Source organism: Delphinapterus leucas, chromosome 20, assembly GCF_059928025.1.
Source record: "Delphinapterus leucas isolate spDelLeu-1000000601 "Yukka" chromosome 20, BTC_Dleu_Yukka2, whole genome shotgun sequence".
Lineage (NCBI taxonomy): Eukaryota > Metazoa > Chordata > Mammalia > Artiodactyla > Monodontidae > Delphinapterus > Delphinapterus leucas.
The window spans coordinates 9,952,450-9,964,433 of NC_143148.1; the positions used below are offsets into that span (position 1 = coordinate 9,952,450).

The 11,984-nt window shown below is 50.0% G+C and overlaps 1 protein-coding gene across 1 annotated transcript in view; it reads left to right on the plus strand.

Annotated features, from left to right (window-relative positions):
- Window positions 1-10,868, plus strand: part of OPA3 (outer mitochondrial membrane lipid metabolism regulator OPA3) — a 45,688-nt gene extending 34,820 nt beyond the window's left edge. The window contains exon 2 of the mRNA XM_022585351.3: window positions 1,195-10,868. Within this exon, the coding sequence (XP_022441059.1) occupies window positions 1,195-1,631 (437 nt within the window). The 3' untranslated portion in view covers window positions 1,632-10,868. The remainder of the gene's footprint in view (window positions 1-1,194) is intronic.
- The last annotated feature ends 1,116 nt before the right edge of the window (window positions 10,869-11,984 follow it).

Here is an 11,984-nt window from a genome sequence, read left to right on the forward strand (position 1 = left end):
AATTTAAAACATTTTATATTTTATGCATTTTCATGGATAATTATTAAACGTTAAAAGTAAAATGATATGTAGGAAATGAATCTCCAAATGAGCTAGAAAACAGGGCCTCCCCAATAATCCCATGTGTCCTTGGATGAATGTTAACTATTACAGGAGTGAGTCAGGGGTCAGCATCAATTCGGCCTTGGTTTCTAAGACTCAAATGCTGAGAATCTTCCTTCACAAAGGAACAGCTGGGCAAGCAAGTTTTTGTTCCAGCAGCATCAGTCACCTCTGAGCTTCTTCTGAGGTGTGTGCCCAAAACCTCACGGGGAAGAGCTCACAGCTCCTATCAGCTCCATCTCCAGGGCCGGTGAAGATCTCGGATGGGAGGCACCAGACTCGCGAAGAGGGTTGGTCACCCTGTGCTCACAGTCGCCTAGCATCGATTCCTACATTTCTGCTGCCCTTTCTTTGGATCCAGGAGGTCCCTCTCCGTTGCAGCCCTGATTTTGCATTTGGGGAAGATCTGGAAAGAAAGGGGGTCTGCCTTCTTGGCAGTGGGTGGGGCGACGGTGCCAGGGGCGGTGGCTCGAGGGGCAAGCAGAAGGAGCTAAGCTTCCAGCAGTTGACCCTTTCTTTACACCTTCCTGGGAGTTTGCAGCCTGGCAGCTCCTAGTGACCTTCCAGGGGCTTGGTCCCCAGTCTCAGGACCTCCCCTCTGCGGCAGAGTTTCTCATTCCTGGCTCCTTGCCATAATTTTCTGGGAGACTTAAAAAGATGCTCTGAAGTTCACCCCAGGTGGGGTGACTGGCATTCCTGGGACCAGGCCAGGTGCAGGGGTTTATTTAAAGTGCCCCCTGGGGCTTCCCTGGTGGCGCAGTGGTTGAGAGTCCGCCTGCTGATGCAGGGGACACGGGTTCGTGCCCTGGTCCGGGAGGATCCCACATACCGCGGAGTGGCTGGGCCCATGAGCCATGGCCAATGAGCCTGCGCGTCTGGAGCCTGTGTTCCGCAACGGGAGAGGCCACAACAGTGAGAGGCCCGTGTACCGCAAAAAAAAAAAAATAAATAAATAAATAAAATAAAATCAAGTGCCCCCTGGTGATTTTGGCTACTGTGTCCCCATTTCTCCCACCTGGACACCAAGGCGTGGAGGGGCGGGGTTGGCAGGGGGCTCCCAGTGCATGACCTGACCCCTCTCTTCCCCCGCAGTGTACCACTGGGTGGAGATGCGGACCAAGATGCGCATCATGGGCTTCCGGGGCACGGTCATCAAGCCGCTGAACGAGGAGGCGGCCGCCGAGCTGGGCGCCGAGCTGCTGGGCGAGGCCACCGTCTTCATCGTGGGCGGCGGCTGCCTGGTGCTGGAGTACTGGCGCCACCAGGCGCACCAGCGTCACAAGGAAGAGGAGCAGAGCGCCGCCTGGGACGCGCTGCGGGACGAGGTGGGCCGCGTGGCGCTGGCGCTGGAGGCCCTGCAGGCGCAGGTGCAGGCGGCGCCGCCGCCGGGCGCCCTGGAGGAGCTGCAGGCGCAGATGCAAGAGGTGCGCGCCCAGCTCTGCGCCCCAGACCCGCCGCCCGCGCCCCAGGCAGCATCCACGTCCCAAGAAGTGTCCTCATCCGAGGAAAAGGAGCCTGCTGAAGCCTGAACTTAGACGTTGCCCTGTGTGTCCTGATGTGGCCTTCTGCCTGCGTTACCCCTACCTGTGCTGGCCCAGTGGAAACCACCTGGATGTGGATGGAACTTGGATTAGGTCACCCCATACTGACCCGTGGTACCTGCCCCTGCGACCAGCCCCCAGCAGGTGAAGCGTCCCAACGTAGCCCCCTCCAACCTCTAGCTCATTTGGTACAGTCCGCAGTGCTGTCTCTCCAGCCCACTCCAAACCACAAAGACCTATGGGGTCCCAGCCAGCAGGACAACATGCTCACTCCTCCGGCAGAAGAAAAAATGGAACCGGACTTGAGCCAGATCAATCTATCAGCCCTCCATTTACTTGATCAGTGTTAACTTTTCCCTGGGACTCTTACATTGGAATACCTCCGTCCCTTTGTCAGTTGGTACAGGCTGTCGTAAGGAAGCGCAGTGTCTTTCAGTGAGCTTCTGCCTCTCCCACCTTCTAAGGTGGGCTTTCTCTGGGCATCACTCCTCTTATGAGGGAAAAAAAAAAGGGATCTTGGCTTGCAGTTGATCCATCAAATATTACACCTTTCACCTTAACCTGATCCGTGGTACCTTCCCCTGAGACACTCAAATGGAATATTCCAACAGAACCCCCCCTCATCGTTCAGTCTACGGTACAGCCCACTGGAATGGCTTTGCCGGGTCTTCTACCAACCTTGCTTCTGGTGGAAAATTTGATCCTGTCTGTGGCTAGTCCGACCTGTCTTTCAGCCTCAGCCCCCTGTCATCCTGTCCTCAGAGTCCCTGGGCCTTTCCTGACGTGTCCTTTCCTACCTTCCCCACTGTTTCTTCAGTGGCCTCTCTCAGGGGACTGCCGGCCATGATCACAGCCCCCATGTTCCGTCAAATCTATAGATCTCTGTGCTATTGCCTTCCTTCCCTGCAGCTCTGGACTGGTCCAGCTGTCCCCCTTCTGCCTCCATAACCCCCTCTATCCCACCGGGCTAGGCCACCAGTTGGTCTTACCTTTGTTATTTAGTTTCCAGGGCTGCCATAACAAATGACCACAAACTCCGTGGCTTAAAACAACAGGAGTTTATTCTTTCACAGTTCTGGAGGCCAGAGATCTGAAATCAAGGTGTTCGCAGGGTCACGCTCCCTCCACAGGCTCTAGGGGAGGATCCTTCCTTACCTCTTCAGCTTCTCTTGGCCTCAGGCATTCCTTGGCTTGGGGCCCCCTATCTCCAGTCTCTGCCTCCATCTTCACCTGGCCTTCTTTTGCTCTCTGTCTCTTGGAAAGACTCCTGTCGTTGGATTCAGGGCTTACCCTAAATCTAGGATGATTTCACTTCGAAATCTTTAACTGAATTACATCTACAAAGACCCTTTTCCCGCAGAAGCTCCCATAACTTTCCCTGGGTCAGGATGTGGACACATCTTTTGGTGGGCCACCATTCAACCCACTACACCTCCCCACCCCAGGAGTACGCTGGGACTCCTGCCAACCCCGTGGGGCATTCAGGGAACCACAAGGGTGAGAGGAACAGTCCAGGAACCACCATTCATTACCTGGAATCTCTTCCAGGACTCACCTCTGAAGCGGGAGGGGTCTGGGCCCCACCAGTCTGCATTCTGTCTTTCAGACTGTAGATGTTTTCCAATTAAAAGAGCCCTGGAGAGAGGAAGTCATCTGAAGGATGTGTCAGAGAATCATGATCTGATCTCCAAAATGAGTACAAGCCTCATTAAAATTAGGAGAGAAGCTGGGAGAGTTCTAAGGGGGTGAGTGGTAGAGCATCGTCCAAGATGGGGAAATTGAGGCCCAGCGGAAGCAAAGGGACTTGCCCGAGGCCAGCAAGCCAATGAGGTGATGAAGCAGTAAGAGCAGAGGCAGGGAGGGAGATGGAGAAGGGATGCAGGGTGCTTGAGGGTACTGGTACAGGGCAAGGAGGAAGATGAGAGGGAGATGGATTGCTGGGAGAGGGGCAGAGATCTCTACACAGAGGCCAAAGGCACCCCAGGGGCAGCATTGAGAGTGGGGGGGCACAGTTCTCTGTCAGAACAGCCCCAGATTACACCCAAGATCTTAGCATTTAATGAATGAGGTTAGATCCATTCCACCTGGGCCCGTTTCCCAGCAGCTCTAGGTGAAGTGGGAGGGGCCAGCTTTCTCTCCCTCCCTCCCTCCCTCCCTCACCTCACCTCACTTCCCCAGCAGAGTGAAAATACTCTGGACACAAGACCTCCCCAGAGAGAAAACCAAGAAACCAGGGTTCTGAAACAGCATCTTAATTCCTTCTAGAAGAGCCCCCTCTGATGTAGAGGGAGCTGAGGGAGGTGGACCCCAGGTAGGGGTGTCTTTAAAATTGGAAGTGACTTGAGTGGGTTAAATGACGAGGGGAAGAAGGCAAGAGACAGCTACCACTGGATGATGGGGTGATTGATGGAGCCAGGTGAGCAGGCTTAGAGCCTGTTGCCATGGTTACCCCAGGGAAGTCCACTCTGGCACTGACACATCTCTGGAGCACGGGTTGCTGGAGGTCAGGGACTGTTTTAGTGCCCTCCCCATATCATGTCAATGTCAGTGACCCATCTAGTCAATAAGGTGTGGTCATTATCAAAATAGGTGGAGTTTATTGAGCTCTGGTTAGGTGCGGGGCACTGTTCTAAGTGCTTTACATAGTCCCCATAACATTTTCTTTGTTGCCTTGATGAGAAAACCGAGGCACAGTGAGGGAAAATCACCTACCCAAGGTCACACAGGCAGGGAAGAAGCAGAGGTGGGGTGTGAAGACGGGCAGTCTGAGTCAGAACCCGTAACCCCTGCGCCATCCTGACCCTGACGTAGTGCTGCGCTCACATCTCCGAGACTCAAAACTCAGCCCTGACGTGTACTTACGTGTGGCGATACCTCGTGGGATGCATCCACTTCACCCACTGGGTGGGGGTGGGATCAGCATGTGTGGAAGTGGAAAGAGTCCCCTCTCAAAATGCACAAGGCCAGAGGATGCTTCATCGCTCTGGTTTCCTGCTAGCTAAAATTTTGTATACATTTGTGACTTGGGGAGAGGGGTTAGAATAAATTTGTAATCCAAATCGGTTGTCTTCAAGTTGATGCATTTTTCCCCATGTTTAAAAAAAGCCCCGTTAACCTGAGAAAAAATATCCTTCGTTTATTCTTTCATTCAAGAAACTGTCACCGACGGGACTTCCCTGGTGGCACAGTGGTTAGGACTCCACGCTCCCAATGCAGGGGGCCCGGGTTTGATCCCTGGTTGGGGAACTAGATCCCTCATGCATGCCACAGCTATAGAGCTGACGAGCCTCAACTAAGGAGCCCACCTGCTGCAACTAAGACCCGGCGCAACCAAATAAATAAATATTTAAAAAAAAAAAAAAAAAACTGTCCGAGGTGCCCACCATGTTCCTCACCATGTTCTGTGCAGTGCTGGGGTCCCAGCCGTGACCGAGACAGCCCCAACCCTGCCCTCATGGGGGCTCACAGTCTTGTGGGGGGACGGATGCACATACAGACATTTCTTTTCCAGTGTTACCTGCCCTGTGGTTATTTGGGAAGAAGGGACCAGGCTGAATCCCAACTCCTCCCCTCCTGAGGGACTCAGTGCTTTAGGGCATTAAAAAACAGAAACTCTTATTTAAACACTGGCTCTCAAAAGCCTCATAGGATGTCCCAAAGGCTCTGCTTCTCCTATCCCCTGTCAGGCCCCATTGTCCCCTGTGCTGGTTTCCCTGTTGGGAAGGCCCTTGCCCGGGGAGAGCCACCCCAGGAGAAGATGGATTTCGTAAAGCCCCCGTCTGATCCATTGGCCCATATGGTCATCTCTGAGCTGGCCACTGGTGCTGTGACTGCAGGCCGGGGTCCCCCAGCCCCAGTAGACAGAGGGAGAGGAGAAGCATGTCCAGAGGAGAATCCACCCGCTCGCTAGACAGATGTTGACTGAGCACCTGCTGTGTGCCTGGCCCCATTCTAGTAGCTGGGAGTCAGCCAGGAACGAGGCAAGGTCACCGCCACCACGAGCCAACATCTAGTGCAGGGAAGCAGACAATAAAGAAAAATGATCCAGCGTCGGGGTGATGAGGGCTGAGAAGAAAGAGTTCGGGAGTAATAGGGGTGGCTGATTTCGATCAGGTGCTCAGGGAGGAGGTGACATGAGAGGAGCTGCCAGAAGAGTGTTGTTAGTATCTACAGAGGCCCTGAGGCAGGTGTGGGGATCAGCCTTTCCCTGGAACAGCGGGAGGATCTGCTATCAGAATTGAGCCCGGGTTAGCGGACCAAGGGCCTGGCGCTGCCTGTCTTTGGGAACAAAGATTTATTGGGACATAGCCACACCCATGTGTTTATGTATATTTTTTATGGTTGCTTTTGCACGGCAATGACAGATTTGAGTCATTTGCGATAAATATAAATACCACATGGCCTTCAAAGATGCAAATATTTACTGTCAAGGCCTTTCCGTAAAGAGTTTACGGACCCTAGAACAGAGTAAGCAAGGGGAGGAGGATGGGCGAGGGGCTCAGGAGCACAAAGGCTGGCCCCCTTTTGCCTCAGTTGGCACAGCTCTGGAGGGTCTTACCAGCTCCGATGCCCCATCGGGTGTCCTCTTGGGCCTCCCTGTCCGCTCCTGCTTCCGTCACTCCCCACCCACAGGAGCTACTCCCTGGAGACGCCGCGATAACCCTGCTGTTCAAAGATCTCAGAGTCTCCCCCTCAGTCTACAGCAGCAAGGCACAATGAGACGCATAGTTTATATAGTCCACCATATTCATATTTATATAATTCACAATTCACCCTATATACGTAGGATAAACGCTGTGTAATTCATGCATTATGTGACATAATGGAGTATAATGCCACATATAATGGAATATAAAAATATTTTTTGTGTAATATGTCACATGACATGATATATTCCATGTTGTGTGTGTTGTGTGTGTATATATTTACCATTGGAAGGAAAATTTCGCTAAATAACTACCTTTAATATGTGCGGTGCCGTTTGATATTTCCTGTTGTATTGCATTTCATGAAGAAAAACTACAGCTGTATATAGATATGTATCATATATACCTAATATGTATCATAACCATATAAAATCTATTGTATTATATAACACAGGATAATATATATTATATATCATATATTACATATCTTGTTAGAACAAAAGTTTCGCTAAACAATAATCGCCCTTACCGTGTGCAACGCACTCTGTTACTTTCTATTCACTTTTATTCTCTTTCATAAAGAAAAGCATACACATATGTATGGATTATACAAACCTACGTAAAGCGGGCTGCCTTGGGCTACGGCGAAGACTTTGGCGTTTCCTGTGGGGTAAGCAGGAGCCACGGGAGGTGCTCTGAGCAGAAGAGGGATGTGAGCTGGCTTAGTTGTAACAGGATCCCCAGACGCACTATTGTGGGCAAAGGTGGAAGCCGCCAGCCCAGCGAAAAGGCAGCTGTGATTGTCCAAGCGGGAGGCGTTGGTGGCTGGACCAGGCGGAGACAGTGGAGGTAGGCAGAAGTGGGATTCTGGGCATATTAATATATCAGAGATGGAGCAGACAGGATTCACTGAGTGATGGGAGGTGGGGAGTCATTGATGGCTTCAAGGTTTTTGCTCTGTGTATGGACAAGGGACATACTGGTGCTGAGATGGTGAGGCTGCAGCAGAAGCAGTGCGAGGAGATATGGATAGCCTTGCCCTTCCCTTGCCCCTGGTCGCCTCAGATTTGGGAGCCCTCTGGCAGGCTTGGTTATTTGTTCTGAATTGCAGCCAGCGGGGGCTGGAAAGACAGTCCTGGTCTCTCTCCTCGCGCTGTGAAACTGACATTCTTTATCTCGCAGGCGCCTCCATCAGGGCATGCTACTGGAGTCCATTTGGGACGTCCTGGAGGAAGGAGGCAACTGGAGGTGGTGGGCTCGGGCTTGGGACTCCAGTCTTAGGGCTCCCCTCACCCCTGGAACGGCAGCACCCAGACCAGGCTTCCCAGAGGCACCTCCACCAAGTAAGGGCTGATATGGACCTGGGGGCGGGGGTACCGCAGGGTCCGTCACGTCCAAGATGCCTGCCTCACTCGGAGGCCACATCCTTGTGCCTTGATACTTATTATATTTTGATAGTCTCTTCCTAGAGTTCAGCCATTCCAGGGAAACCAAAGTCCCCTCCCTGAAAGGAATCCTGTCTCTGGTTTGGGGGCAGTGTTGGCAGAACCCTTTTGGGAGTGATCTGGCCATGCCACCTTTGTGGGCATGGACGCTGTCCCCCTCTTCCCTCTTGTGAGCGATCTGCACACACCTCTCTGGCCAGCATGAGCGTTTCCTCAGGGAGATGCCAAGTGCTAAAGAACCGCATAGGTTACAAACATTTATAGTTAATATAAAAATGCCCCCTAAAAGCTCTGCGAAGTGTCAGAGGAGCTGTCAACACTTGCAGTTATCAAACTTAAAAATTCTTCAACCCAAACAGTGCACAGCAGAATTTCATTATTCTTTTAATTTGCATTTTCTTGTTTTACCTGTAGGCTGAGCATCTTTTTGGCCATTTATTGGACGTTTGTTCTGCTTTTGAAAAATGCCTGTTTTCATTGTCTGAAATTAATGTTCGTTTCTGGTGTGTTTTGTCCTACTGAAGTGTTTTTCATTTTTAAGTAACTGAATCTATGAGTCTTTTTTCTTTCAGGCACTTGTTTTTTCTGTCTTTATTTGAGAAGGGCTTCTCAACCCCAAGAATTTATATCTCCAACTCTCCCTTCTTCTAATATTTGTATCGACGTTCTCTTTGTGCTTGTCATTCACTGAGCTTGTGTTGCATTGTGTTTTGGTTCCTAATGAGTATAACGTTGGGATCTGCGTTCTTCAGTTTCTAAATGTATGGCTGGCTGACATCTCGAAGTGCATGGAATGGCCCATCCTTTCCCTCCTCACCTGAGACTGGACAGCCGCGTTCGCTGTGTTTCCCGGACACAAGTACCTTTTTCTCAATCCTGTTCTGTAAACCGTTTGTCCGTCCTGCATCAACACCAGGTCTTTTGAATGCCAAGAGCTTGAAAATATTTTTTGGTCTCTTCAAGGCAACCTGCCAGTCTCGTTGTTATTTTCAGACTTATCTGAGTTATTCCTGTGCCTTTGCTCCTTGATATGCATTTTTGAAGGTTAATGGACTTTACTTTTTGAGCAGTTTTAGGCTTAGAGAAAAATGGAGCAGAAAGTACAGAGAATTCCCACATATCCCCTCCCCCCATAGGCGCACGTAGTTGCCCCTATTACTAACATCTTGCGTTAGTGTGTACATTTGTTACAATTGAGAAGCAAATATATATATATTTTTAACATCTTTATTGCGGTATAATTGCTTTACACTGGTGTGTTAGTTTCTGCTTTATAACAAAGGGAATCAGTTATACAGAGAAGCAAATATTGATATATTACTAAAGTCAATAGTTTACATTAAGGTTCACTCTTGGTGTTGTATATTCCGTGGGTTTGGACAAATGTATAATGACATGTATCCACCATTATAATGTCATACAGAATGGTTTTGCTGCCCTAAAAATCCCCTGTGCTCCACCTGTTCATTGCTCCCTCCCCGACCCTGAGTCCCTGGCAACACTGATCTCTTTACTCTCTCCATAGTTTGGCATGGTATGAACCCTCTGCACCTCTGTCTGTCACTTACTGACACTCCTGCATTTGCTGAGTCAGTGAATCCATGAGTGTCAAAAGATACCTGGCCAAATCCCAGCCAGATAGCCTCCAGGCCCTCCCATCCTATAGTGTGAACTGAATGGTGGCCCCCTAAAGAGCCTAGGTCCCAATCCCTGGAACCTGTGAATGTGACCTTATCTGATAAAAATATTTGCAGATGTGATTGAGTTAAAGATATTGAGGGGCTTCCCAGGTGGCGCAGTGGTTGAGAGTCCGCCTGCCGATGCAGGGGACACAGGTTCGTGCCCCGGTCCGGGAAGATCCCACATGCCGCGGAACAGCTAGGCCCGTGAGCCATGGCCGCTGAGCCTGCGCGCCCGGAGCCTGTGCTCCGCAACGGGAGAGGCCACAACAGTGAGAGGCCCACGTACCGCAAAAAGAAAAAAAAAGAAAAGCAGATGGGCTATGAATCTCTAGGGAGAAGGTATTTAGGATTGCTGTCACTTTTTGGGTAACAGAAGATCCCCCTGCAAAATATCCCTCTCAAGAAACTTTTGAAATATTTAGAATCTTATTTTTACTTATTTTGAGGCATTGGCTAAAAGGCATTAAGTTACAACCCAATTTTCAGCCAGTAAATTAGTATCTGCGAATTAGCCAACAAGCTTTGTGACTTAGCCTGTTTTCTTCACGGCTGTACTGCTTAGATGTTTTGGGCAGCCGTCTCTACAGGTCTGCTGAAAGCTTAGCCTCATCTAGCTGAGTATTCTCCTATACGTGTCACAAAATATGCATTATGTAAACCCTTTCTACTTAAATTCAGCATCTCTCTAATGTAGAATAAAAATTTGATTATAGGGAATTCCCTGGTGGCCCAGCGGTTAGGACTCCATGCTTCCACTGCGGGGGGCACGGGTTCGATCCCTGGTCGGGCAACTAAGATCCTGCAAGCTGCGGGGCGTGGCCAATAAAAATAAATAAATAAAATTAAAAGGCTCTCACTGAACCAGTTAAAAAACTTAATGATCATAATTTTCATAAGGTTGACAATGCACCTGAAAAACCTTTTTGTATTTATCAAGTATCATACAGAAGAAAGTTTTTGGTTTGATCTTCCATGAACAGTTGTCGTGGTCTTTGAGCTGAAAATATATAAAGTCGATATATTCAACATAAAGTTTTAAAAAACAGTCGGGGTTTTACTATTTATTAACACTGGGCTATTTTAATATTTATTTATTTGGCTGCGCCGAGTTTTATTTGTGGCACGCGGGATCTTTAGGTTGCGGCATTCATGCGGGATCTAGTTCCCTGACCAGGGATCGAACCCGGGCACCCCGCATTGGGAGCGTGAAGTCTTAACCACTGGACCACCAGGGAAGTCCCAACACTGGGCTGTTTTATAATTAGCATCTGCAGGGCTGATCTCAAAGCATGGTGTGGGGGCTTCCCTGGTGGCGCAGTGGTTGAGAGTCCGCCTGCCGATGCAGGGGACATGGGTTCGTGCCCCAGTCCGGGAGGATCCCACATGCCGCGGAGCGGCTAGGCCCGTGAGCCATGGCCGCTGAGCCTGCACGTCCAGAGCCTGTGCTCCACAACGGGAGAGGCCACAACAGGGAGAGGCCCGCAAACCCAAAAAAAAAAAAAAAAAAGCATGGTGTGGCAGTAGTAACATGAACATTGCGCTATGAGGCAAGAGAAAACAGTCCTGGCCCTTTTCCTGTGTGGCCCAGAGAAAGTTATTCTCTGAACCCCAGTTTCCTCATTTACTTAAACAGAGATGCAAAGACTTGATGAACAGGTGATAGGTCACGAGGACATTGAACAAGCATGACTCACAGTATGATCAGAACAAACAAAAAAGGAAGAGATTCTCCCCTCAGGCTTTGGGAGGGAGCGCAGCCCGGCTGACACCTGATTTTGGCTCAGTTATGCTGATTTTGAACTTCTGTCCCTCGGAACTGTAAGAGAATAAATTTCTGTAGTTTTAAGCCATCCAGTTCATAGTAATGTGTCATAGTAGCCACAGGAAACTAATCTGCTCCCACGATCTGATGGCTCATCCCGAGTAGCTCTGGCCTTTCAGTTAAAGAAAGGACAAGCCTAGGAGTTCCCTGGTGGTCTGGTGGTTAGGATCCGGTGCTTTCACTGCTGTGACCTGGGTTCAATCCCTGGTCAGGGAACTGGGGTCCTGCATACCGAGCGGTGTGGCCGAAAGAAAGAAAGAAGGAAAGAACAAGCCTACTCCACTTTGCTGGAGGTGTGGAAGGCCTGGATTTTCCAGAGACTTCTCATGGCTTTCCCCTATGTTGCCTGGGAGAGAAAATTATTCCTCAACTCTGGACATGGGTATTTTGACAGCACGTTTAGTAGTCTATATCAAAAGACTAGTCAGACCTTTGTTTACTAGCTCACATTTTTTTAAATGTTTTCTTTCATATATATATTTTTTAATTTTTACTTCTGGCTGCATTGGGTCTTCGTTGCTGCACACAGGCTTTCTCTAGTTGCGGCGAGCGGGGGCTGCTCTTCGTTGCGGTGCGCGGGCTTCTCATTGCAGTGGCTTCTCTTGTTGCGGAGCACGGGCTCTAGGCGCACAGGCTTCAGTAGTTGTGGCACACGGGCTCAGTAGTTGTGGCTTGCAGACTCTAGAGCGCAGGCTCAGTAGTTGTGGCGCACGCACTTAGTTGCTCCGTGGCATGTGGGATCTTCC